The sequence below is a fragment of the Sminthopsis crassicaudata genome, chromosome 3 (genome assembly GCF_048593235.1).
Source record: "Sminthopsis crassicaudata isolate SCR6 chromosome 3, ASM4859323v1, whole genome shotgun sequence".
NCBI lineage: Eukaryota > Metazoa > Chordata > Mammalia > Dasyuromorphia > Dasyuridae > Sminthopsis > Sminthopsis crassicaudata.
Genome location: NC_133619.1, coordinates 473,788,892 through 473,815,157, shown reverse-complemented (window position 1 = coordinate 473,815,157; position 26,266 = coordinate 473,788,892). Strand labels below are relative to the sequence as shown.

The 26,266-nt window shown below is 35.5% G+C and overlaps 1 protein-coding gene across 1 annotated transcript in view; it reads left to right on the top strand.

The window, feature by feature from the left end:
• Positions 1-26,266, top strand: part of FRY (FRY microtubule binding protein) — a 467,849-nt gene that overhangs the window by 426,105 nt on the left and 15,478 nt on the right. The window contains 8 exon segments of the mRNA XM_074303532.1: positions 4,738-4,938; positions 5,535-5,696; positions 9,871-9,999; positions 10,001-10,038; positions 13,347-13,536; positions 18,127-18,276; positions 19,210-19,308; positions 22,449-22,532. Of these exon segments, the coding sequence (XP_074159633.1) occupies positions 4,738-4,938; positions 5,535-5,696; positions 9,871-9,999; positions 10,001-10,038; positions 13,347-13,536; positions 18,127-18,276; positions 19,210-19,308; positions 22,449-22,532 (1,053 nt within the window).

Sequence of the window (26,266 nt, the reverse complement as noted above, 5' to 3'; positions counted from 1 at the left end):
CCATCTGGGGTTAATGCATCCTTAACTGTATTTTTCTTTTAAAGATAAGCCTACTGAAGTAAATATTACAAGTCCTATTAGTTTCTATTGTGTTAATACTAGGGCAGATGCTTTTGAGTTTTCTGACTTTTTAATATAATCATTTTAAATAGACCTTTTATTTGTTTTTCTATCCATTCAATCTGCAACCCAGGAACTCCAGGTAAGAAAAAAAAATGCTATTTTTAACTCAGACATGCTAGTAGATGTTATGCATCATCGCAGACTTGTAACAACATAATTGCTTTTTCCTCCCTTCTAGAGCTATGGATGTGTGTGTGTGTGTGTGTGTGTGTGTGTGTGTGTGTGTGTGTGTGTGTGTGTGTGCGTGTGTGCGCTCATGTGAGAGAGACCAAAGGGGTCCCCATGGCTGCTCTGCTACAAAAATATTTTCTAAAGTTAGAGGAAATTTTTTTTCTTAAAGCTGTTATGCTCCTAGTTATCAAAGATGCATGTTTGTCTTTTTCTAAATGAGTAAGAGATTTCAAAAATATAACTTGGAAAACACTTCTGTTCTAATCTGAGAGTTAAGCACTTTAACAGTTTATATTGTTAATTTCCATGTCATAAATATAAGCAGCAACCTGTTCAGTGAGTATAGGACACATTGTACATGCACACACACACACACACACACACACACACACACACACACACACACACACAGAATTACTGAACTACTTCCAGAACAGAACAATCCTTGGATTTTGTTAGACTGCAGTACTTTTTTATTGATCAACAGCAATTTTTTTAAGGGGATTCTGTTAGTGCATATAATCAATGATTAGCATGCAAATTTCATTATAAATCTGATGTTATAAAACTTTAAGAATTAACATCACTTATTTAATTCTTACAAACTCTCTAAGGACAGTTACCTATTGTACATTTTCTTATTGTAGAAAATCTGCCTTACTCCACCCAACAGCCTTATGATCTTTAATTTTGTGTAAAATATCATTGAGCCTGGGAAGCCCAGCTAAGAACTTGGACAGCCACATAAGGGAAGACTGTTATGATTGCTCCCAAACACTATTTTTACTATACCCAATTTAAATGATTGCCTTTTTTGGAAAAGATAGTGGGAGTTAAATTTTTCAGCCAGTGAAAAGAGCAAGCCCAGCACTGTTTTCATGGACTGCCAACAGGGATGTTCTTTTGTCTCACTGAGAAAAGCTGTTTCCCTTTTAATCACCGTGGACTTTGGGTGAGGCATGGCCACAGAACTATTCAGTCACAACCCCTGAACACCAGTCATATGAGTTCATTTCCTAATGTAACTCTCTAAAAGAGTTATTCTCTATTATATTTGAGGAATGGTTTCTTCCCAGTTGCCCTCTCCCTATTGTTGTTGTTTTTTAATTTGGGAGGTATCGGTGAGAGGAATTGGATACAGAAGTTAACTAACGAGAATGTTTTATTCATTGATGGATGTGTTTTTCCACATTTTTTATCTTCATTCTCTTTCTTGTTTTCTTGTCTTTTATCATCTCTCTTTCCCCTTTTCTCGTGTATTTCTTTCCTTTTTATCCAAATCTCAGCTTTCTTATTGTTTTTCTTTGTTATTTTTGTTCAATTAGATAGTTTAGGGCTCCAACAGAATGAGGTCTGTTAGACTTTTCCACCAAAAAAAAAGCAGTTTATTGGGAGTTTATCCCAACAAAATGGAAAAGTTCTGTGCTTAACTATCATCCTGGTTTCTCTTCTTCAACTCAAGTTGCTTTGTGAAAAGACCATAAACCTCATTTATATTACATGGTAAATAAATAGAAATAGCGGTTCACATCTTCCCTCCCCAGGGTGTATTTATGATTGTTGCTTCTTCTATCTTGGAAGACATTGATGAGAACTGGAATAGCAAGAGATCAATTTCCCTAAAAGATGGGAGAGAGGGCAAAGAGAATAATGAGCCTAGTTATGTACTGAAAAAATAAAAGAAATAGACCATTTAACCCAAGGGAAAGAGTCACTGAATTCCTTAAACACTGCTCATTTTTCTAGCATATTGACATATACACTGAAAGGGTTGTCAAATTAGTCTTTGGACTGATATTGTTAGGATATGGTCTGTGTCTACTCTTTTTATACTGCCTGTGTATTTAAAATATTGTCGTTGCTTTTCCCTTTAAAATAAAGTTTTATTGTATTTAAAAATTTTAAAAATCATCCTTAGCTCAGGAGCTGTACAAAAACAAGCTGAGGACCAGAATTTGACCTGCTAGTCATACTTTGTGATCCCTTGGTATAGTATGGATAGAAAGCTGATCAATGAGATTTAAATAAAGTCCCACCTGTTGTGCTGGTTGTCACTTAACTGTTCCCCAGCAGTTCTTCAACCAGAGGTGTCAGACTTCCAGCCCAGACCCCAACAAACTCCTGAGTGAAACCCAAACCAGATTAAATGTAATTGGAAATATTTAACAGAAATAAATAAAAATACAGTATGACATAGATAATGTTTATTGGTAATTTTCTAGGTAAGCATGCTATTGGCTAGATTGGTTTCTATTTGAGTTTGACACCACTACTCTAATTCTGTGTCTTACAGAACAGTCACCAATATGCATCAAAATATAGAGTCCCTATGCCAAGATTTCCTAATTTCATTAAATCACAGATCCATAACACACACAACTTTTAGTGTATAGGATAGGAATGCTCTCTCATATTCAGTTAGTTTAACACTTTCACTACAATACTGCACAAACGGTGGCTACCTAATAAATGCTTGTTGACTTGAACTAAACCATTGCCAAAGAAAAGAACTTCATTTTCCAAATAATAACTGCCTTGCTATGTGCCTATAAAAACTGTACTGTCATTTACCCTTGCAGAACACATCAAGGCATTGGCAGCTTCGCTGGATTCCAAGTGATACTTTCCCTTTGCCATGTATACCCTTGAGCATCAAAGGATCATTTTTTAAATTGCAAAATATCAAGCAGTATTTTAATTATAAAAGTCCTTTGTAATAAAGGTGATTTAGAATGTTCATTTGTTAAGTCAAAACTTAATTTCTTTTTTCCCATGCCCAGTGTGGTTTCATTTCAACTCTCAATTAAATATGCTTACATACACCAGAAGACATGTTTATGATGAAATAGAAATCATGTACCCAAACTGCCCCTTAATCAACAAACATTTATTGAATATGTCTATTGTGAGCTAAGCACTAAGTTCCTGGGAGATACAAAAATAAAAGTGAAAGTTCCTGCCCTTAAGGATCTTAACATTCTAATGGAGATGACTGTACATATATTAATATATTTCAGAATATTTACAAAATTAAACAAAGGTAATTTGGGGAAAAGGATATTAGCAATTGGGGGAAATCGGGCAAGGTTTCAGTATAGAAAATGGTGCTTGAGTTGAGTCTTGGGGGGGAAAAAAAACTAAAAATAAGTAGAAGGCAAAAAAAGAAAGGAATATATTCTAGACATGTAGACATGGAGAACAACCAGCTAGCCAAGGAAAAAGCATTTAAGAAAACAATTTCACAAATGTGTAACTAGGTAGTTCAGTGAATAGAATACCCAGAATCAAGAAGACCTGAGTTCAAATTCAGCCTCAGATAATTACTAGCCATGTAACCTGGGCAAATCACTTAACCTATGTTTGCCTCAGATAACTGATCTGTAAAACGGGGTCTATAATAACATTTACCTCCCAGACTTGCTATGATGATCAAATGAGATAATAATCATAAAGTTCTTAGTATGGTACCTGGCTCAGAGTAAGTACTATATAAATGTTAGTTGATATTATTATTGTTATTATTATTACTCCCCAATGTATCTGAAAGGTTCCAGCATTTCCTTGCACTTCCTTTTAATACCTTTTCATCATAGGATATGGTAGGATCCATATTTATTTTTCTCAAGATCATGGAAGCTTGAAAAAAATTACTTTTTAATTTTTTTTCTTAAAGTCACCAATAAGCCTATTTCTCTTTATATCAAGCCATCTCTTTCCAAAATGAAGTTTGAGGCTAAGCCTTATATGTGCCCTGTCTCAGGCCATCAGAGTTTTCCCTCATTCTGAAGATATCCAAATAAACGAGTACCTTTGAGCAAAAGGTGCTTTAAGCCTTTGCATTTTGCATGTTCAAGCTGATAATTCCCAGCTTCATCTGATAGCTCTTAAAATTGCCTTTTATCTTTATTGGCCTCAAAAAAACTACTGTGGCAGAAACCAGTGGGGATGTTTAACTTCTGAGATTTGGAAAGGGTAGGGCATAGCCATGGAACTGCCACTTTTTTTCCCCAAAAAACATCCTTAGATCTTTTGAAGGGCCTTAAGTCCATTAATTATTTAGTACCTATGTTCTTGCTTATTTTTAAAAACAGACAGAAGTTCTTATCACTGGGCAAAATCAGTGTCTAAAAATGTAAAAATCACTTAGCATGTTAAAGAAAAATAATAATAATAGCTTGCATTTTTTGATGTTTTCTCCTATCTGTAGAATACTTAGTAATGGTCAAGGTTTCTCCTTACAAGTGAAATGTATATTATGTGGACATAGTTTGCTTTTTCACAAACTATAAAAATAACTCTAGCCTATTAGTGTCATTTCGGGTTGACAATATTCATTATTTAATTTTTTTTTCCTAAAGTAGACAAACTAATGAAATGTGTGCAAGTGTAATTGTACAATAGAATTTGGCATAGAAATCAAGCTTACATTGATGATGATTTCAGGGTGAGAGCATGGACAATTTCAACTGGGGAGTGCGCAGGCGTTCTTTGGATAGCCTGGACAAATGTGATATGCAACTATTGGAGGAGAGCCAACTTTCAGGAAGTACTCCCAGCTTAAATAAAATGAACCATGAGGATTCAGATGAGTCATCAGAGGAGGAGGACCTTACAACCAGCCAGATCCTGGAGCACTCCGATCTAGTAAGTAGCCCCTTTACTCTCTTAAAAACTGGCAGATTTGTTCTAATTAACTCAAATTTACTATTGCAGCTAAAGAAACTTTCCAAGCTGCTGGATAAGAATCTAGACTGATAGGCTGTATCTAATTGAATGGGGTGGGGTTTTTTTTTTGTTTTGTTTTGTTTTTTCCTATAGCTGGCAAATGCAAAACAACAACAGCAACAAAAACAGCAACAAACATCAATTCTTAGATGAGAATTACAAATCCAGAATTCAAACACCAATCTGATAGTTTCCTTTTCTTTTCCCCCAATCGGCCTGTATACCTGATTCACTCTAAACCCATCTCTGTCTTCTGAATCTTTAGGAAACATGTCAAGCCTTGTGATATAGTTTTAAAATAAATAAATAAACACCTTATAAACCTGCACCAGGATACTGATACCTGTTGCTGTGATTAAGGTCAAATAAACAGAGAAATAGATGGAGGGGTGGGGAGAATGAATGCTTAGAACAAGAAAAACTAATGAATAGCCACGAACCACAACACCTGTGTAAAGAGCATGAACATATTTGAAAAAGTCTCTTCACACCATTTTTTCTCTTTTTTTAAACAGATCATGACCCTTTCCCCCTCTGAGGAGGCAAATCACATGGACTCGCTCACCATATCATGTGATACGACTACTGCTGACCCTCATGCTTTTAACACCAGAACATCTAGCTTTGACGTTTCTTTGACTGATATGAATAATCTACAGGTGTCTGAGGGTTCTAAGGTGAAAGACTTTTGGGAGTTCTATCATTGTAGCTCCTTTTAAATTCCACTTTTTAAAATAATCTTGATTTTCTAAAATTTCTCTGGGGATTAATTATGGGCAACATATTATTTTCTTCCTCTTTATTCCATTTAAAGCTATATGAAAAATATATCCATGGGACATATTGACTTGTTTCTCTACCAGATTCTTGCATGCTGATCTTCTTAGTTTAAACAAACAAACAAACACAAATTTGATTTGGGACCTTTTGAATGAAGCATTTTGCACTTTCTGCATAGCTCAAGAAGGCTGATTAATGGAAAAATCAAATCTGTGTGTGTCTGAAGTTGCAGAGCCAGGGGATCATTGCAGCTGTTCTCTGAACTGAATTGTATGGAGCAGTGTTCATTTGGATGTGGGTGTGCATGTTTTCTTGTGAGATTTTTCCATATGTGGGAACCAATTGTGTCATTTGCCCATGGCATTCAATTCTTGCCCTTTGGCATATCCTCAGAAATTTTCCATGCCAATCACAGTAGTAGGCTAGATTTGCACAAAACAATTCTTGCCAACTATCTGAAGTGAACCGTGAATTATGGACATAATTTCCTTACTAAGAAAGGTTGGTTGTTGTTTTTTTTTGTTTGTTTGTTTATTTGTTTGATCTGTTTTGATTTATGTGAATTTCCCTTTATTTGTAACTCTTATCAGAATAGCCAAAGCAACTGCCCAAAATTATCTACCATGCCCCATGCTTCCATATTATATATATGGAAATGGGGAAGTGAACCAATTCAAATCAGCACCTTCTCTAAAATGTAATAATTACTTAGGGAAGAGAGATAAAGTGACTTCTCTTGGGTCCCACAAGGCATTATGTGACAGATGGGACTGGATTCCAGTTTTTCCTGATTTTAAGGCCAACTCTCTTTCCTATGCTCCATACTACCTTATTATACACAAGTGCATGAATTGGATTAGTCTTAACTGACATTAGCATATTACTTTATGATTTGCAATTTTTTACCAATGCTATCTCAGGTGAACCTAATAACAGGTTCATGAGATAGACATTGCATGTATTAGTATCACCTTTATGGGATAAATATTATGTGATAATTTATATTATATATAAATAATATGTAATTTTATAACAATACATAACAATGTATAGATATTATAAAATTTTTAAAATTATACTCAAGCATAGGTTCAGGCCTCAGGGAAAACAATAAGCTTGAATAATCATTAAGATTCTAACAATTTTTCTTATAGACAAACATCGCAGTGACAGAAGTAATTCTTTTACACATTGCAATCTTGTACGTTCCTCTTTAGCATTAAAAATTAAAGCTAAAATAAATCATAATCCCATATTTCCTTCAATGTCATGAAAGTTGAACAAATAATCTCATACATCCCCTGAAGAAACAAACCTTATCAAAGAAACTTATAGGCAAATTTAACCAGGTTGAAGATTTAGAGGATTCACAAATAGACTGATTGAGGGGGAACAATTTATATGTCACCAAAGAGTCAGGTATAGTTGAGATGATTCCTCTGGCTTCTTATCTAAAGAATGCTTAAGGATTGTAAATAAATTTTACATCCTATGATTTTGATCAAGTGAAGTCAATGTTAAAAGAAGAAAGTCTTTCAGTTAATCAAAGTTGCAAAAAGATTAAAAGAACATTAAGAATTCTCATTATACCATTTTACAGATAAGGAAATGGAGGCTCAGAAGTATTGTTATTTCATTGGGGTTACATAGCTGTTAAGTATCAATAGTGATTCTTTTAAAAAAAATTGTTAAATAATAGGTAAACCAACAAAGTTCCTGTTGGCCTATTTATATAGATTAAGACTTAATTTTCCTGGGTTTGATTCTGTATTATAATTTAGGGTAGAAATGAAAGTAGGGAGTTAAAGAAGACAGGAGGATATGACTTTATAAAGAAATTTTTTTTTTCATCTCTAAAAACTTACCAGTCAGTCAACAAGCATTCTTTAAACACTGCTATGTCCCAGGCACCAAGCTACAAACTCTTACAGAGTTAGTTCATTTATAGGTTTTCATTCTTCCTGAATTCAGGAATATCACATATACCACATATAATAAAATCTGCTTGAGTTTTTCTTGCTGTGAACATGAAGTTTCATCCTCAGTTTCTTAAAGAATTCATGTGAACGACTTTCAAAGTACATTCCTTCTCCCCCTACCTCCATATAAACCAAGTTTCATTTTTTTAAGATCACAAAAATATTCTAAGCTCACTTTATAATATATATGTCATGAGATTATGGGAATCCCCATAAACTGAAAAAAGATCACAAGGGAAGTGTATATTTTATAACTTTTATTTTTGTCCAGACCAATAGTTTCATCATTGTGAGGAATTTCCCCTAGAGTTATCATCTATAACTTATAGGCCTAAAGAGTTGCTAGGTCAAATGACTTAACATTACTGGATGTCAAAGGGAAATTTTGAATTCTGCTTCATGACTCTACAGCTGGCCCCATGTCCACTCCCCATCATTTTGCTTCTCATTTCACTACTGGGCAGACAGATTCTCTTGACCTAGAGCATATTTAGTTATATGAGGAGCATTTCTGAGTTGATTTCATTGCATAAGAACTAGGGCCAAGAGCTTTGCCAACTTAATATAATTTTTTCCCAAAAAAGTTAACAAGAGGAAAGAGAGTTTTCTGACTGGAGGGGATATAATAATCAGCGGTCTCCCATTAGTTGTAGAAAATGTTTCGCTGAAATTATGTATCAAAAGAAAACCAGAGTAAATTGTTCCACATAAAAATGTTTTATTGTTATTATTTTCTCCATTTTTCTATTCTGGTTCTATAAAAACCAGCTTCTGCATGGAGAAAGCTAGCTAAGAATTGACATTTTAGGACTTGCCCAAATAGAACTTTTTTTTTTTTTAATCTGGAAAAGTTTGTCTCATTGTTAAATAATTTAACCAATGCAAAACCATCCATCCATCCTTCTCAGAGACTGTTTCCTACATTGATAGAGTTTTCTGTGAAATAGGGAACTCTAAAAATCTTTCAACCCAAATCTTACCATGGCAATAAAGCTGTCATTTAAAAAGAGTAAGTATTGAGAGCTGAAAAATCCAAAAGTTACTTCCTATTCCTTAAAGACTTGAAAAAAACCTAATAATGAAAAGTCCTTTTTTTCCTACTTGCTACTTTAAAATTCCTATGAATTTACCTAATTCTTTGGCCCTATTTATTTCACTCACAATGTCACAAACCTAGGTGGTTACCAGATATTAATTTGCTATAATCTTTCATTGTGAATGTTGGTCACATTAACATAAATTTTTATTCTTTTTTTTTTATTGGTTTGTTTTTGTTTTAAGAAACTGACTCACCAAAGCATACTCCTGTACTTTTTTTCACTTTCCTCTTTTGCTCTGTGATCCAGTTGCCTTCCTTCCTTTCTTAACAGAACAATCAGTTCTCTGGCTGGTTTCCCCCTGGCCCAGGTTCAGGCACACCCTCCTTTTCCGTTTCTTAACTGTCTTTTTCCTGCCCTTCAGCAGGCCTAATTCGGCTCTATTCCATAGATCTTTCATTTGGATGCCCAGCTCAGCCAAGTCAGCTCTTACCTTCAAATCTGTCATCCTTACCAGGTTTCCCCAGGGGCAAAATGTATACCTAGTGCATCTTAGGACATTCCCAATTTGGAAAAGGCCAACAGAAAATCCATCTGACTAAGTCACAAGGCCCAAGATACTTTGCATCAGAGAGTTTTTGGTTTGCAGCTGACAGGCTCCACTAACTTTAGGAATAAGAAAGGGTCAGTCCTTGTTCTGTCTCTGCCATTGAGACTAATATGGCTTTTACTTCTTCTAACATGGCATTTCCTCATATCTAAAATGAGGACATTATCTCTAAGGAACTGTCCAGCTTCTCACATCATGATTTTGTAAGGCAAAAGACAAAAGATTAGAGAAAAAATAAACAATGTTTATTAGAGATATTTGGAAAATGACAGTCATGAGCTAGAAGGTGGACTTTTGGAAACATTAGTGCCCTCATTCCTAGCATTTTAAAAATTTCACTTTCTTTTTTTGTTTGATTTTTTTTTCCTTTAGCAAATTTTTCTATTAGCATGTTTCCTTACAGTTGTAACATATTTGTTTTTTCTTCTCCATTTTGTCTTTTCAGGCTGAAGGTGTCAATGAAGAAGAGGATACCACAGTGCATGAAGATGAACTTTCTGGTTCAATCAATGAACTCCCGGCAACATTTGAATGCAGTGATAGCTTCAGCCTAGACATGACCGAAGCTGAAGAAAAAGGGGGACCGAGCATTGGACCAATATACTCTTGCAAGGTAAAGAGAGAGAGAGAGAGAGAGAGAGAGAGAGAGAGAGAGAGAGAGAGAGAGAGAGAGAGAGAGAGAGAGAGAGAGAGAGAGAGAGAGAAGAGAAAAAAGGAAAAATCCTCATATGAAAGAGTGGTACCATCATATAACTTTATTTTACCCCAGGTATAACTAGTTAAGTACCTACTTAACTTAAATACCTAGTTAACTATTTTAACAATTCGAAATTTACAAATTCAGCAAAATATTTATTAAGCATCCTTTGTGAATAAGGTTCTATATTAGACTGTATAATCTTAAAGCATCAAATGAAGTATTTGAAAATGTAAAGTATAGTAGTGCTTTACAAATATTAACTTGTTTGGGTATTATAACAACCCTGGAAGGTAAATGTTATCATTATCCCATTTTATGAATGAGGAAATTGAAGTAGACAGATATTAAAGTGACTTGCCCAGGGTCATAAAACTAGTAACTGAGGGTCAGTTTGAACTCAGATCACTATATCCATTTTTCTCTACAGTATCACTTTGCAAGAGGTATCTAAGTAGGACTTTATTTAGGAACTAACCAAAACCTGTCCTCACAGAGTTTACATTGTACTAGCTTTTCACTGTACATGGCATTCTCTTTCCTTCCTTCATGCTTTTTCATTCTCTCCTTATCTCCACTTCTTAGGATCCCTAACTTTCTTCAAAGCCTTCCTTAGACACCTCCTCAGACCCATAAAGCCTTCTCTCATTCTTCAAGTTATTTCAAAATATATACAAAGTATTTCCTTATTTGTACATAGATTGTTACCAGTATAAGTAAGTCCCTTAAGGTTGGAGACTGTTGCATTTCTGGCTTTAGGCATGAAAGTTTCTTGTTGAATTGAGGGATATGACTGGGTAGCAAATAAATATAAGCTAAATTGAGCAAGGTGAGAATCCCATCAAGCTGTATCATAACACAGTTTCAGCTAAGTACAGAGGGAAAATGCCTCTGCAAGCCTGTCACCCCTCCTTAACAGAGGGATCCTTTGACCATTTGACCAGCTGTTCTCAGGATAGAGCATCAGTTGGATTGCAGCCACCCCACCTCATACTGTGCAGTTTCCTGAGCTTTGTGAAACCAGAGAGAAAGATTAACAAAAGAACTCATCAAAACAAAGGACTTAGCACCCACCAAAAAAGCAAGAAAGATGTATGTGATTAAATTTGTGTAGGTTTTTTAAAGCCTTAAAGATAATAATAAATTGATGGCAAGTCTGGAAATAAAAGGCTCTTCATAAACTGAAAGATCTAAGTTCTTTTAAGTGGTTTCTTCCAGCATGATGGCTCAAATTCAAATATTTCATTTGACCTGAAAGTATCAGTAAAAGAATAATATGAAAAGACAAGACAAAATCCTTGTAATGAACCTATAAAATGGTCTTGAAGGGCCCCAACTAAAATGCTAAAGACACCAGGAATTCCTGAATCCACTCACTAACCTTTCTTTCTTTTCCTTCTTCTTCTTTTTTTTTTTTTTACAATTTCCTTTTTTATTATGAATTTAATTGTCATTAGTAAACATAAACAATAGACAAAAAAAACGAAAAAGAGGATTATATGCATAACTGTTAACTTTTTACACAGTGTCTAAGTGGGTGTGTTATTTAACATGATAATCATAAAATTACCCTTTGTTCTTCCTTCTAAACTTTTCTGTTAAAGACTTGAGATAAAAACTGAGCAGAAACTTTTAGATATTATTGTGGGGGAAAAAAATCCTCTATTAAGATTGCTGAATATGAACACATCTATCACTTTGATCCATAGAAAGCTAACAGATAAATAGTATAGAATAAGGCAGATACTGTCAAACCTTGCCGGTGTTTCCATTTGTTTTTAATAGTACACTGAGGTGAGAAGGTATTGTTCAGGAATATCAGTGATGGGTGATAGGAAAAAGGCATCAAAAACTTTTTTTAAAAGAAAAGATTACTCCCTTTAGGGAGCAGATTAGGTAAAATTCAAAAGAAGGGTAGGATTTTAGAAAAGATATAGATAACAATGTTATATACATAGACTTCTCTCTGTGTGTGTCCCTCTCTCTCTCCTCCTCTCTCTCCCTCTCTCCCTCTCTTCTCTTTCCCTTTTTTCAGCCTCCCTTGATCTTCTTTTATCTTATTATCCTTTCCATCTCTGTGATATTTAGATGCATGTATTCATTAACATCCTTTCTCCTTTCCTGTCTTTTCTCTTTTTAAAGACTAGAGATAAAATTATGGATGCTAAAGAACATCAAAGGATTATAGAGTCATAAGAACATAGATTTAAAATAGCAAGACCTTAGAGGTTATCAAGTCCAGCCCCTTTATTTTATGCATGAAGAAACTGAAGTGTCCCACTTAGGGTCCCACCATTAATATCTGAGGCAGGATTTGAACTCAGGTCCTCTTGAACACAAGTCTATTGCCCTAAACCCCATGCCACCTTGAAGTTCAAAATAAAGGGAAAACCATTTATGATATACTATAAAATTAATAAAAACTAGAGAATAAAAAGCCCCAAAATACAGAAATTAATATTCAAAACAGAAAAATAAAAGTCAAAATATCCTTTAGTCTAGGTAGTGATCATATTGAAAACTTAGAAGAATAATGCATTTCTTAAAGATAAAAGAGAATGTGTAGAATTTAAGGACCCTATTCTTTTATTGTTGTTTAGTCATTTCAGTCATGTCTAACTCTTCATGATACCTTTGGGTGTGTGTGTGGGGGGTAATCTTCGTGGCAAAGATACTGGACTGGTTTACCATTTCCTTTTCTAGCTCATTTTACAGATGAGGAAACTGAGGCAAACAGGGTTAAGTGACTTGTCCAGGGTCACACAGCTAGTAAATGTCTGAGCCTGAACTCAGGTCCTCCTGATTACAAGTCTGGCACTCAATCCACTCCACCACCTAAATACCGCTATTCTTTTCTGCTCTTTTATCCAGAATTATAAAAGAGCATTAGAGAGATAGGAAAATGAAACTTAAAAAAAAAAAGAAAGAAAAGAAAAGAACTAATGGGAAGAAATGGTCTATTTCATTTTATTGGTCAGGATTTAGAGTTTCTGAGTATTTGTTGTCTTCTTTTTTTTTTTTTTTTGGCTGAGGCAATTGGGGTTAAGTGACTTGCCCAGGGTCACACAGCTAGGAAGTATTAAGTGTCTGAGGCCAGATTTGAGCTCAGGTCCTCCTGAATTCAGGGTTGAAGCTCTATCCACTGTACCAACTAGGTGCCCCTTGTCAATTTTTTAAAAAGCAAGGCTTGGCGATGTTGTCAAGGCTCACTTCCTCTCTTCCAGCTATGGAGATGGAGACAGGGGCATCTCTCCGCCACCTTCACCCTTCTTCTCTGCCATCTTGGCTGCTTTTCAACCAGCTGCATGCGATGATGCAGAAGAAGCCTGGCGCAGTCATATTAACCAGCTCATGGGTGACTCAGATGGCTCCTGTGCTGTGTATACTTTTCATGTGTTCTCCTCTTTGTTTAAGGTAAGTCTTTGAATGGAGACATCAAGGTTATTATAGCCTTACAATTATGTGAGTTTACTCCAAAAATATAGTCCTTGATGCTTTTATCAGAATTCCCTTTAATTTCTCAACCTTCTATTATTCTTTTCTCCATTACAGAAACTTCCCTTAGAAAACTGGTCAGAAATGCTTATTATATCTTTTTCCTCCAACCAGTCTAGCCTCTTCTAAAACTGTCTTCATCAGTCAGAGGCAGATGGATACATTCCCATATTTCACTCCTTCAATACAACTCTCTTTGGTCTCTGGGTCCTTTTTTTTTTCTCCTAATTCCCTTCAACTCATCTCCTCCTTCCATTTCAATCCAGTTCTCCTTTGTGCTTTTACGTCCCATGTGTTCTTTAGATATTCCAGTAGTAGCCAAGAACATGGCTTGCTCCCATTCATAGCATCCATGTAAACTGAGCAAATGAAGGCCAATATCCAAAACTCCTCTCTGCAGCTCTTTCAAACATGACTCGTTAGCCTCTCCTACCCCAACAATTTTACAAGATTGATTCACAGACAAAGTGCAGGGACACTCATCCTCTGAAAAGTACAACTGAAAGATTATTCTATCTTCCTTCCTTCCTCTCCTTCTCCTCCCCCCTCTCTGTCTCTTATTTCTCTCTGCCTCTGTCTCTTTTATATACATACATTTTCTTTGGTCCTGACTTAATCTTTCTTTTTTTTCCTTCCTTTTTTTTTACAAGTTCCTTTTTATTATCAACTTAATTTTTATCAGTAAACATAAATAATAGACAAAACAACAAAAAAGATTATATGTATAACTGTCAACTTTTTACACAGTGTTTAAGTGGATATTATATTTAACATGGTAATTATAAAATTATCCTTTGTTCCTCCTAAATTTTTTCTGTTTTCTTCTGTGTTTTTAATGTTCTGTTGATACTCTTTTCTTTTCTTTTTTTAATTAAAGCTTTTTATTTTTCAAAACATATGCATGGACAATTCTTCAACATTAGTCCTTGCACAACTTTGTGTTCCAATTTTTCCTTCCTTCTCCCATGCCCTCCCCTAGGTAGCAAGTAGTCTAATACATGTTAAACATAGTAGAAATATATGTTAAATCGAATGTATGCATACATATTTATACAATTATTGTGCTGCACAAGAAAAATCAAATCAAACCAGTAAAAAAAAAAAAAAAAAAGCAAAGTAAAATGCAAGCAAACAGCAATAAAAAGAGTAAGAATGTTATGTTGTGAACCACACTGAGCTCCCACAGTTCTCTCTCTGGGTGTAGATGGCTCTCTTCATCACTGAACAAGTGGAACTAATTTGAATCATCTCATTGTTGAGGAGAGCCACATCCATCAGAATTGATCATCATATAGTCTTGTTGTTGCCATATATAATGATCTCCTGGTCCTGCTCATTTCACTTAGCATCAATTCATGTAAGTCTCTCCAGGCATCTCTGAAATTATCCTGCTGGTTGTTTCTTACATTAACATTCACATGCCATAACTTACTCAGCCATTCTCTACCTAATGGGCATCCATTCAGTTTCCAGTTTCTTGCCATTACAAAAAGGGCTGCCACAAATATTTTTGCACATGTGGCTTCCTTTCCATCCTTTAAAATCTCTTTGGGATATAATCCCAGTAGAAACACTGCTGGACTGAAGAGTATACACAGTTTGATCAACATTTTTTTTTGCTCAGGCAATTGGGGTTAAGTGATTTGCCTAGGGTCACACAACTAGGAAGTGTTATGTGTCTGAGACTAGAATTGAATTCAGACCCTCCTGACTTCAGGGCTGGTGCTCTATCCACTGTGCCACCTAGCTACCCCACAGTTTGATAACTTTTTGAGCTTAATTCCACATTGCTCTCCAGAATGGTTGGATCCATTCACAATTCCACCAACAATGTATCAGTGTCCCAGTTTTCCCACATCCACTCCAACATTTGTCATTATCTTTTCCTGTCATCTTAGCCAATCTGAGAGGTGTGTAGTGGTATCTGAGTTGTCTTAACTTGCATTTCTCTGATCAATAGTGATTTAGAAGCACCTTTTCATATGACTAGAAATGATTTCAATTTCTTCATCTGAAAATTGTCTGTCCATATCCTTTGACCATTTCTGTTGATACTATTTTCTTTCTGTATTGTGTCATTTCTCTTATTACTCAGTAATTCATTCTACTTCATCTCAAGCCCTTCCTTTTAACAAATAAATGGACTCAAGCAAAATTAATCAATACATCTGACTTAACCTTAAATTTTCTGTTCCACCATATGCCTAGCATTTGTTATAGCTTCCCACTTTCAGTGTCTTACCTGGTTTGTCTGTTCTGATGAAGAGTACTTGCCTGCTTTCTCTGTGCATCCCATCTCCTGACCCGTGCTTTGCTCTATCCTTTCACCATTCTTGACTTACATTTCCTGGTTCCTTCCAACTTGCATCAGCCCTGGTCTGAGTTGTTAGTCCCAATACTTGGGCACCAGATTGACTGTCCTCATCCCTATATAACTATTCATAGTACATTCTGTCCTAATCTTGCTCCCATTTACCCATTGTGTCCTAGGACACAATTCCTAGCTGAAACCAGGCAGCCAGGGCTGTTAACAGATATCCCACTATACATCCCACCCAGTGAAAGAATGTAGGGAACTGAAGGACTGAGAGACATTGATTTTCTCTAGGCCCTCAGCAAAGGATTTCAAGATTGTAGAAGACAAAATGATTGCCCCAGAGGTGTTACACCTTACCTCAGGCCAACTGAGCTTCTTAAGGCTGGGAGCCATGCTTCTGAGTCAGAACTTTCTGGAAAACTAAGCACAGATAGTTGATATAGCAGATAGAACACTGGACGGGGAATCAAGAAGACTCATCTTCATGAGTTCAAATCCACCTTGAGACACATTACCTGTGTGATCCTGGGCAAGTCATTTAACTGTGTTTGCCTTCGTTCTTCATCTATAAAAGGAGTTGGAGAACAAACCACTCCAATATCTTTGTAAGAAAACCTTAAATAGGGTCACAAAGAGTCAGACACAACCCAACAACAAAACCATTCTTGTAGAAGAGGTCATTAGATAGCAAATCTGTCATGAACGTTTACCCTTTGGGAAGAAATCTCAACCACTGCTTCTGATGTTGACCCAGCCCTTGCCTCAAAGTTAATCTGTTCCTAAATTGGCCTTCTGAAAATGTTTTCAGCTGCATTGTTATCCATCCAGCGTTAGTTCCTACATATATTGTTCTGCAATCCACCTGACTTCCCTCCCCTAGTAGAGTGCTATTTTTTCCACCTATATCCTATTCCAGCCACCCAATACTCATTTACCAGAGCATTGGTTCATATTTCAGAACTGGCCTGGCCAAATATTTGTCCAATTATCCCTCCCTCAATCCTGATATAACAGATTTATTTAGCCATTAAACTTGTTCTTTATAGATAATACTCACTGCTCTGGCCTTGCCTATTATTGAACTAGATGGAGAAAATTTCTTATAAGCTAAGCAAGAATGGGGGTTGCTTAGGTTTTGTCAAAGAATAAATGTTTGTATTGTTGGGCAATTACAAGGAATATGCTTCTGAACATGAATCATCAACTTGGCTTTTTCAATAAATCTAATTCTAGCTCTGCCTTAAGAATTTTCCTCTTCTCTTAGACATCATTGTCTTCCATAATAAAATGAATTAAATTCATGTTTTAATCAAATTCATGCATAGGAAAAAGCCTTATGTTCACCTCATAACTATTTCTATAAAATGTTACCTAATAATAACAGAAGCATATTGTGTAGCAAATGTAAATGATAAAAATCTGGGCAGATACCTCACTTTGGTTCTTATAATTAATCCTCTGCAGCCATTGCCTGATAATGTCTGTTTACCATTTTCCCGTTTATTTTCTAATGAGCCTGAATATCTCACATCTAGATGTGTAAACCTGTACTTAATTAAGGAGAAATTTTGATTTAAAAAATAAAAAAGAAAGAAAACATTGGTAGCAATGTGTGTAATTTTGGAAGCACCATATTATATATATTTTAATTCAGTTTTTCCTTTATAAATTTGTTGAATTGTCATCTTGGCATTCAGGTTTTAGGCAGCTCTCAAACATAAACAGGTACTTATAGGTGAATGAACTCTATGGATTGTATCTGTATAATGATGGCAGTTAAGAACTAAATGAGAAAACCTGGCTTTTGTTGTTGCAAGGATCCATGCACCCTCCCCCCCAAAAAAAAAAGCTACTTTAGTGCTGACAAAAAAAGATGCAAGAAATATCAGCGTGCCACCCAAACAGAGAGGAATTTGTAGGAACACATGCATTCTTTCTTGAATGTTATGTGATTACATAAATAAAGAACAAAGTTGTTTCAAACTCCTCAGCTTCTGTGGTCTCAGAAGATTATTATTTAGGAGATTTTTTTAAACAAACATTTGCTTTTTTCTCGAGGGAAAAGAATTGGTTTCACACTTGTTGCTTAAGGAAAAATAAAAAACAGTTTGGAGGAATGAAGATAACTCAGCTTCATGTGAGAAAGATGCCAATGAGTTTGGGGGGCTGGGGGAATTTGTTGTGTTTTTCAGAATATTCAGAAAAGGTTCTGCTTCCTGACTTGTGATGCAGCCAGTTATCTTGGGGACAACCTTCGGGGAATTGGCTCCAAATTTGTTAGTTCTTCCCAAATGCTGACCTCCTGCTCTGAATGCCCAACGCTTTTTGTGGATGCTGAGACAGTGAGTACCCTGTATCCTAAATTAACAGGAAATGGTATGCTCAGTTTAGGCAGTCAGGCAACCAACAAACCTTCACTAAGTATTATGTACAAGGCACTTAGCTAAATCCTAGAGTTAAACCTATGTGGTTTGGAGACCTCTAGGTGGTACAAAGGTCTAGTCAGGAGGACTTGAGTGTAAATCCCGCCTCAGAGACTTCCTTACTGGCTGTGTGAACCTGGGCAAATAATTTAACCCTGTGTCTCAGTTTCCTTCATCTGTAAATGAGCTAGAGAAGAAATGACAAACTATGCCATTATCTTTACCAAGAAAACCCTGAATGGGATCACAAAAAGACACAATTGAACAACAGCAACAACTAATTCAATAGTACTGCATCGCAAACTGCTAGGAGATTATAGAAAGAAAATATAATTTTAAGCCAGGAGGATGCCTTGGTTTGAATCATGACTCTGACTTTATTTATTAGCCCTAAAATCCTAGGCTCTGTGAGCCACAGTTTTCCTAACTAGAAGGTAAAAGTAAATATAGTTGTATTACCTCCCATCTCACCCCACTCTTTAAATACTGTAAACCTTAAGCACCATGTAAATATGACTGTATAAACCTATACATTAGTGTGTGTATATATGTACATGGTCGCACATATATGTTGTTGTTCAGCTATATAAGAAGCCAGATTTGAACTCATAAGGCTGAGTTTTCCTGACTCGAGGCCCAGGCAGTCTGTCCACTGTGCTACGTACCTACTCACACACATATATGTATATACACACTAATATATGTATGCATGCACTCTGCACAATATATGTCTGTTCTTAGGTATACTACCACCTGCTCTGGCAATATTTCTGAATAAAGTTTCTTCTCAGTTTGTACGATCATTCATTTATAACTAATTTGTTGTTGTAAAATTTCTTCCTGTGTCTTTAGCTTCTCTCCTGTGGACTTCTTGACAAGCTGAAATTCAGTGTTCTAGAACTGCAAGAATATCTGGACACCTACAACAATAGAAAAGAAGCCACTCTCTCAGTAAGAATTGTTTCTTTGTTGTTAGATTACTTGATACTGTGGTCAATAAACAGATAAAAAGAACATATGAATTGGGTGGGGAGGTAGAGTCCAAGTATCTGGATTCAAATCCTAGCTTTATTGCTTTTTACTAGTAGGACTTTGGACCTACTTGGGCTTCTCTGGGCCTATTGGAGAAGATGATCTTCAAGGACCCTTGCAGCTCTCTGGCATTCTACGATCACTTTAAGTGTAAATTGGGAGGCTACTGTCAGAATCTTATGGTCTCTTCCCATCTCCCTGTGAGGTAGAGATGATACTCACTCTCTCTATAGAGATCAGGATATGAATTTAAGATCAGGAGGGAAATGATGCTGGGTTCAATTATGTTAATGACATCCTTAGGAAAAAATACATCAGGTGTTGCTCTTGATTCTGTAATAATTCTATCAAGAAGCCAGGAAAAAATGGGCATTTATTTTGATTTTTAAGCTCTTCCAGGAATTCTTTTTTGGCCTGAAACCAATTTACATTTGCTTTTGAGGCTTTGAGTGTAGCTGTTTTGACCTCATTATCTTCTTCAAAATTTTATTTTGATCTTCCATGTCACAACAATAATTTTTTATAGTTGGGTTACTTTTTATTGTTGTTTGCTCATTTTTCCAGCTTATTTCTTGATTTTTAACTTAATGTTAAAGGTGGGTTCTGCTCTCAAGCTTCATTTAGGTTCTTCCATGCCATTGTTTTCAGAGCTAGTTCTGGGGGTCTATACATTTCTAATTCTTCCAAGACATTAAAATCTAATCAGCCCAATTATTTCCAGCCCAAGTTGTCTTGAGCTTTGTCCTTTTGATAGTAATGTCTCCTCAGAATTCATTTTGAACATTATTTTAAAGTTTTTGGGAAAGGAATTTGGGAGTGCTGAGGTGAGTCCCTGCCTTTGCTCTGCCATCTTAGCTCTATCTCCAGGCATCTCTTTTCAGAGGTCATCCCCCCAGATAGTAAAGATCTTTTCACAGGAATTTAAAGTCATTTGTTTTTAACTTTTGGACACTATTAAATTCCTCCAAGTGCTTCATCCTTTGCTGAGTTTATTGAAATGGTGATCTTTTTGAACAATTGTATGTGAGATTTTATGTAAATTAAGTCATATTTTTAAACAGTATAGTTTCTCACTGTTTGAAGACCCCTTTGGTCAATGTGTTCCAAATTTTTCTCCCTCCTTTCTCCCATTCCCCTCCCCAGACAGCAAGCAATCCAGTATAGGTTAAATATGTACAATTCTTACAAATGTATTTCCACATTTGTCATGTTGTGCAAGAAAAATCAGATCAAAAGAGGGAAAATAACATGTGAAAGGGAAAAAAAACAAAAACAAGCAAACAAACAACAACTGCCACAAAGGTGAAAATACTATGCTTTGATCCATTCACATGCAGTCTCCATAGTTCTCTCTCTGGATGGGGATGGCACTTTCCATCCCAAGTTTAATGGAATTGCCTTGAATCATCTCTTTGTTGAAAAGAAGGGCGGCTAGGTGGCGCAGTGGATAGAGCACCAGCCCTAAAGTCGGGAGGACCTGAGTTCAAATGTGTCCTCAGACACTTAACACTTCCTAGCTGTGTGACCATGCTTCAGCAAAAAAAAAAAAAAAGAAAAGAGCCAAGTCCATCACAATTGATCATCACATAATCTTATCGTTGTTATGTATAATGTTCTCTTGGTTCTTCTCCCTTCACTTAGCATCAGTTCATGTAAATCTTTCCAGGCTAAGAAAAAAGAACTTTGAGAAATTTAGAAAAAGGAAAGAGCCTCTGAATCTCCCCAGTACACTGGTTATTAATTATTTCTCACATTTACTAGCACATTTACTTAAGGCAAGTCACTTAATCTCTGTCTATCTTGGTTTCTTTATCTGTAAAATGGGGATAATTATAGCACCTATATCCAATGTGGTTGTAAGAAACTGAGGCAAATAAGATTAAGTGACTTGTCATAGCTAGGATAAGTCTGAGGGTAGAATTGAATTAAAGCCATAAATGACTCCAGGTCTAATACTCTATCCACTTAGATGTCATAATAATAATAATGACTAATATTTCATAGCACCTAATGTGTGCCAGGCACTGTGCTAGTCCTGTTTCAGACTAGAAAAAACCCTAAAGATCATCTTACTTGACTACTTCATTTTACAGATGAGAAAATAGAGAACCTCAGGTCCTAGGTCCTGACTTTACCCAGTGTTCTCTCCAGTATATCATGCTCTCTGGTCCTCTTCTTTTCTCCTATCTCAGTTCCTTTCCTTTGCTATTTTTTTCCTGTGCATCAGCATTCCTCTTTTCTTTTTCTTTTGTTTTTTTAAGGTAATTAGGATTAAGTGACTTGCCCAGGGTCATACAATTAGTCTCAATTGCCTGAAGCTGGATTTGAACATGGGTCCTCCTGATTCCAGGGCCAGTGCTTTATCCACTATGCCATTTAACTGTCCCCTCTTTTCCCCTTCTAAAAAAACAAAAAACAAATAAAAAAAAAAAAACAAAAACCCTGTTAGGTTCACCTTTCTTCTAAATTCTTGGGATATCAGAAGTCAGATAATTAAAATATTATTTACCATCTTGGAGATTATCATATTGTATAGATAAGCAGAGTGTACCTGTCCACTTAGAACATAACCTATAAGATTCAGATTATCATTAGTCAAATCATGTTCCCCTAAACCATAGCTACTTAACTAAAAGATTAATTGTAACAGCCTGTACCAGTGTTAATCCTCCTATTTCCTAACATGAACATTCTAAAAGATATCTACAATTTGTTCATGTATGTGTCTAACTGCAATAAACTTAGACCTTAAGTATCCTGGGTACAAACCTACATTAAGCAGGAGTTTATAAAATATATGTTCAGGATTTGAGATTTGAACAGTGCTAAAACTAAGAGCTTAAATGATTTTTGAATGCAAACTGAAAGTTTCAGCCCAATTTGAAAGGAGATGGAGTTTTCTAAATTTTCACCATGACAAAAGCATATTATGTCATGTGAATTAAGACAGAACAGATTTTCTTATGCTAAGAAGAATTGACACTAAAATATTTTCAAGCCATCACTAAACCAAACTGTGTGCTTTTATTTTTGATATCTGTCTTTTTTTCTGAAAACAGTGGCTTGCAAATTGCAAGGCAACATTTGCTGGAGGATCAAGAGATGGAGTAATTACTTGTCAACCAGGAGACTCAGAAGAAAAGGTAATAAAAGATTGTTAGTATTTTTCTCTTCTGTGCTTTGACATGGTGTGTTGTTTTTTTGTCTCTCTATCCGCAACCCCCATAAAAAAAAAAAAAATCTGTTCACTGAGCTAATACTGTAAAGTTAGTTTTAGTGTATGAAATATAAATTGCAGAACTCATTTTATAAAATAGCTACTGAAATTTGAGAGTAGGAATAAGAGAAAATGGGGATTTATGCCTTGTATTTGTATAAAAGGCACATGGTCTTAATGTTATTAGTTGTAGGAATCCACACCTTATTTGAGAGAGCATGTCAGTGTGTTATTGTGCAATTTTTTTTAAAGAAACAAAACTATTTAAGTATGTATCCCTGATTTTCTGCTTACTACTTAACTATACTAATTAAAATTAAATATACTTTAAAAAAAAAGACTTTATCATAACCAAAAACACCAAAGATTCGTATCCTCTATTAAGATATAAATGTCTTTCTTGAGTATTTTTTAATTCTTTGTATTTGTATTCCTGGTACCTTAACGTAGTTCCTAGCACAGAGTAGATACTTTATAAATATTATTAGTTGATATACTCATAAATTGTTATTTGTTCACCAGTCAGCTCTACTTCTTAAGGAGGAGCTCGTCTAGTCCTCCTAGCTTAGTATGCCCCTCAAAGCTTATAATACCATACATTTATGAGATGGTCTGCTTAACTGCAGTCTATGGCTGTGAAATAATTCTAAGTCATAATATTAATGCTGAGGGAAGCACTACCCTACTAATTAAAATCTACCCCAAAAGATAAAGGGCTTGCTTAGGGTCTTAAAAAAAAAAAAAAAAAAAAAACAGCCTTCCCCATTTATATGTCCCTTTATATTCTTTGGCTTTAGCTCTTGTTTGTCCAGAAACTCCTCCCCTAGATCTTGATGTAGGAATTCTTCTACTGCTCCAGGAATTCCTCCCTGGAGGACAAGGTTCTCCAAGGAGCCTTAAGACTACCCAGCCTTTCCCTACAGGGGACCAAGTCCATAAGGGTCCAACCACTTTCTTTCAGTCTAACTTGATTTTGTCAGTCCTTGTGCTCTCTCCAACCTTCTTTTAAAAGCTATATCCAACCCAAAGACCTTGCTCAGTCTAAGAACATGAAGTGATTCATCAAAGTTTTATCCTTAATGTTCTGGGACAAGTAACCAAGAGAAGTTTACACCTTATCATAGTTAACCTTGTCAAGTGAATTTCATACCTTATTAAGGAGCTTTGTCAATGATGAACAATGTCTTCTTCAATGGAGGTTGAGAAACCAAGATTATATCTGGAAATACCCACTACATACAAATTTGGTTTTGTTGTTTTGACTTGTTTTTTTTTTTTTTTTTTTTTTGGTGACTAAGAATAAATATTTTGAATGTCTGATTACATGACAGAGAAAGAGAGCTAAACAGAAAAAAAAAGCATGAAAACTTTTTTTTCTTTGGAAACTATATTGGAAAAATAAAAAGTTAGTTTGGCAGCAGTGAATACTATTTCTCCCACCTTTTGAAACTATAGAATTAAGTAATTGTTTCATTTCATGAAGCAGAAGGGAAGTAAAACGATTGGTATTGTTTAGAGCAAATATTCTTTTGTCTTCCCTCATGTGTTCCTCCTCCCTTAGAGGAAAGTGCTATTATTATATCCATTTTATAGAGAAGGAAACTGAGGCCCAATGAAAATAAATGACTTGCCTAGGGTCACATATTAGTCAGGTTTTTGCACTGTTCACTAGGTGAACTAAGGTTCCTAAAGGTACAGAACAATAAAGGATGCAACATTCTGGAAAGTGTACAACAAGAAACTTTTTACAAAATTACTTTCTATAAATGCACATTTTTATGCCTAAAAATTCCATTCTCCATAACAGGTTGGTATTTATTTTGTGGCTACATTAGAATCAAAATTCAAAGTTTCTGTTAGATGGGAGGATGAGGGGCAAGTCCAATTTTTTTTAATGCAGAGGATGCAGTTTTCAAAGTGCCACGGAGCTTTGCTCTGGATCTTTTTCTTATTACCACTTTGGCCTCATGCCAGGAATGAAATGGAAGTAGAAGAAAGGACAGTGAGCAAAGAAGATGTATAGAAAGTACCATTGCTATATCCTCTTTATCTACTAAAAAGTAGTAGATAAATTTAGACCATTAAAAAAATGGCAAAACAGCTTCTATTCAGAATTGATTTTGCTGTATTGACAGTAAGAAAAAATACACTAAATCATAGGAAAATCAGTTAGTCGAAAAAGAAGTTCCCCAATTATATGTTGGAACCAGTGCAGATCTGTCCCAATTTTTCTTTCTTTTCTAGTTCAGTGCTGTGATCTTGATCATGGATAATTTAAATACTTCAAGATCTTCATTCATCAATGAGAATTCACTAGATTTTTCTTACTGTCAGGAAAATGTGTTGATACCTTTAGAAACACTTTTTAGCAAAAACCAAAACAGGAAGTTTTCTAATTATTACCAAATTAATTAGAAAATTCACTGAGCTGCAGCACCTATCCCACAAGCATTTAGGTTGAGGTTCTACCATATATCTCTTACATATTTTAAGAAGAAACATATAATGTGTCTGATTTTTTTTTTTACTTCTTATTTTTAATTTGTTCAGTTCCTTCTTTAGGTCGATCCTTCTCTCTCTCTGCCTCTCTCTCTCTCTCTCTCTCTCTCTCTCTCTCTCTCTCTCTCTCTCTCTCTCTCTCTCTCTCTCTCTCTCTCTCTCTCTCTCTCTCTCTCTCTCTCTCTCTCTCCTTGTACCTTTTCTCCTTTTCTTCTTCCATTTTTTACTCACAAGATCTTTTCTTTTCCTCCTCTCGGTCCTACCTTGTTTCTCCCTGCTCCATCTTTTTTTCTCTCTCTTCTCCAAATATTTTGACAAAACGTTAAGCTTGAGAGAGCCCAAAAAAGTTCATTCATGTATTCTGTGCAGTCAAGTAGTGGCTTTTGTAAACAAAAGTAGAAAACCTAGTAGCTGGCCTCAGGGAACTTAAAACCCAGGTTTGTTGACAAAACACTATAAATGTTGAGAAAATAGTTGAACATCAGATGTACAAACAAGTATTTAGGAAAAATATCTCTCTGAGTTCATGCAACGGGATAAATGCTGCTAAATATATATTGAGCAGCACACAGGAATTATGGAGATAAAAACCTTGGTTTTATTAGTATGCTCAAGCATAGATTTAAAGAAAACCTGAACAGTTATGAGGGCTGACAGGCTTCTTACAGGAAAAATTAAAAAGCAGAGTGACAGAGAAATAATTCATTTACATGTTGCCATCTTGTATATTCCTCTTAGGTCATAAAAGTTAAAGAGAGGATAGCTCCATGATCCCATGTTTTCTTCAGTGTCATAAAAGTTTAACAAATTTAGCCATAATTTCATACATCCAGTAAGAAAACAAACCTTGCCAATGTCTGTAGCTAACCTAAATCAGATTACAAACTAAAATACATTTAAATTCCTAATTAGGAGGAGGATTTGTATGTGTGTAGAGTTGAAGTCAGTGTTAGAATCCTCTGACTTCTTATCTGAGCAATGCTTAAGGCTCTTCAATTTTCACACTCCATGGGACACCATGTTCGGGTGTAATTAACTTTTTTTTTTTTTCAGTTGAGACTTTTAGTTAACCAAAAATTGTAGGAAAAAATGGTCCTGAGTCCCAGATAATAAAAAGGAAATTTTTAAAATTCACGTAACACAAGTGCAAACTGACAGTTA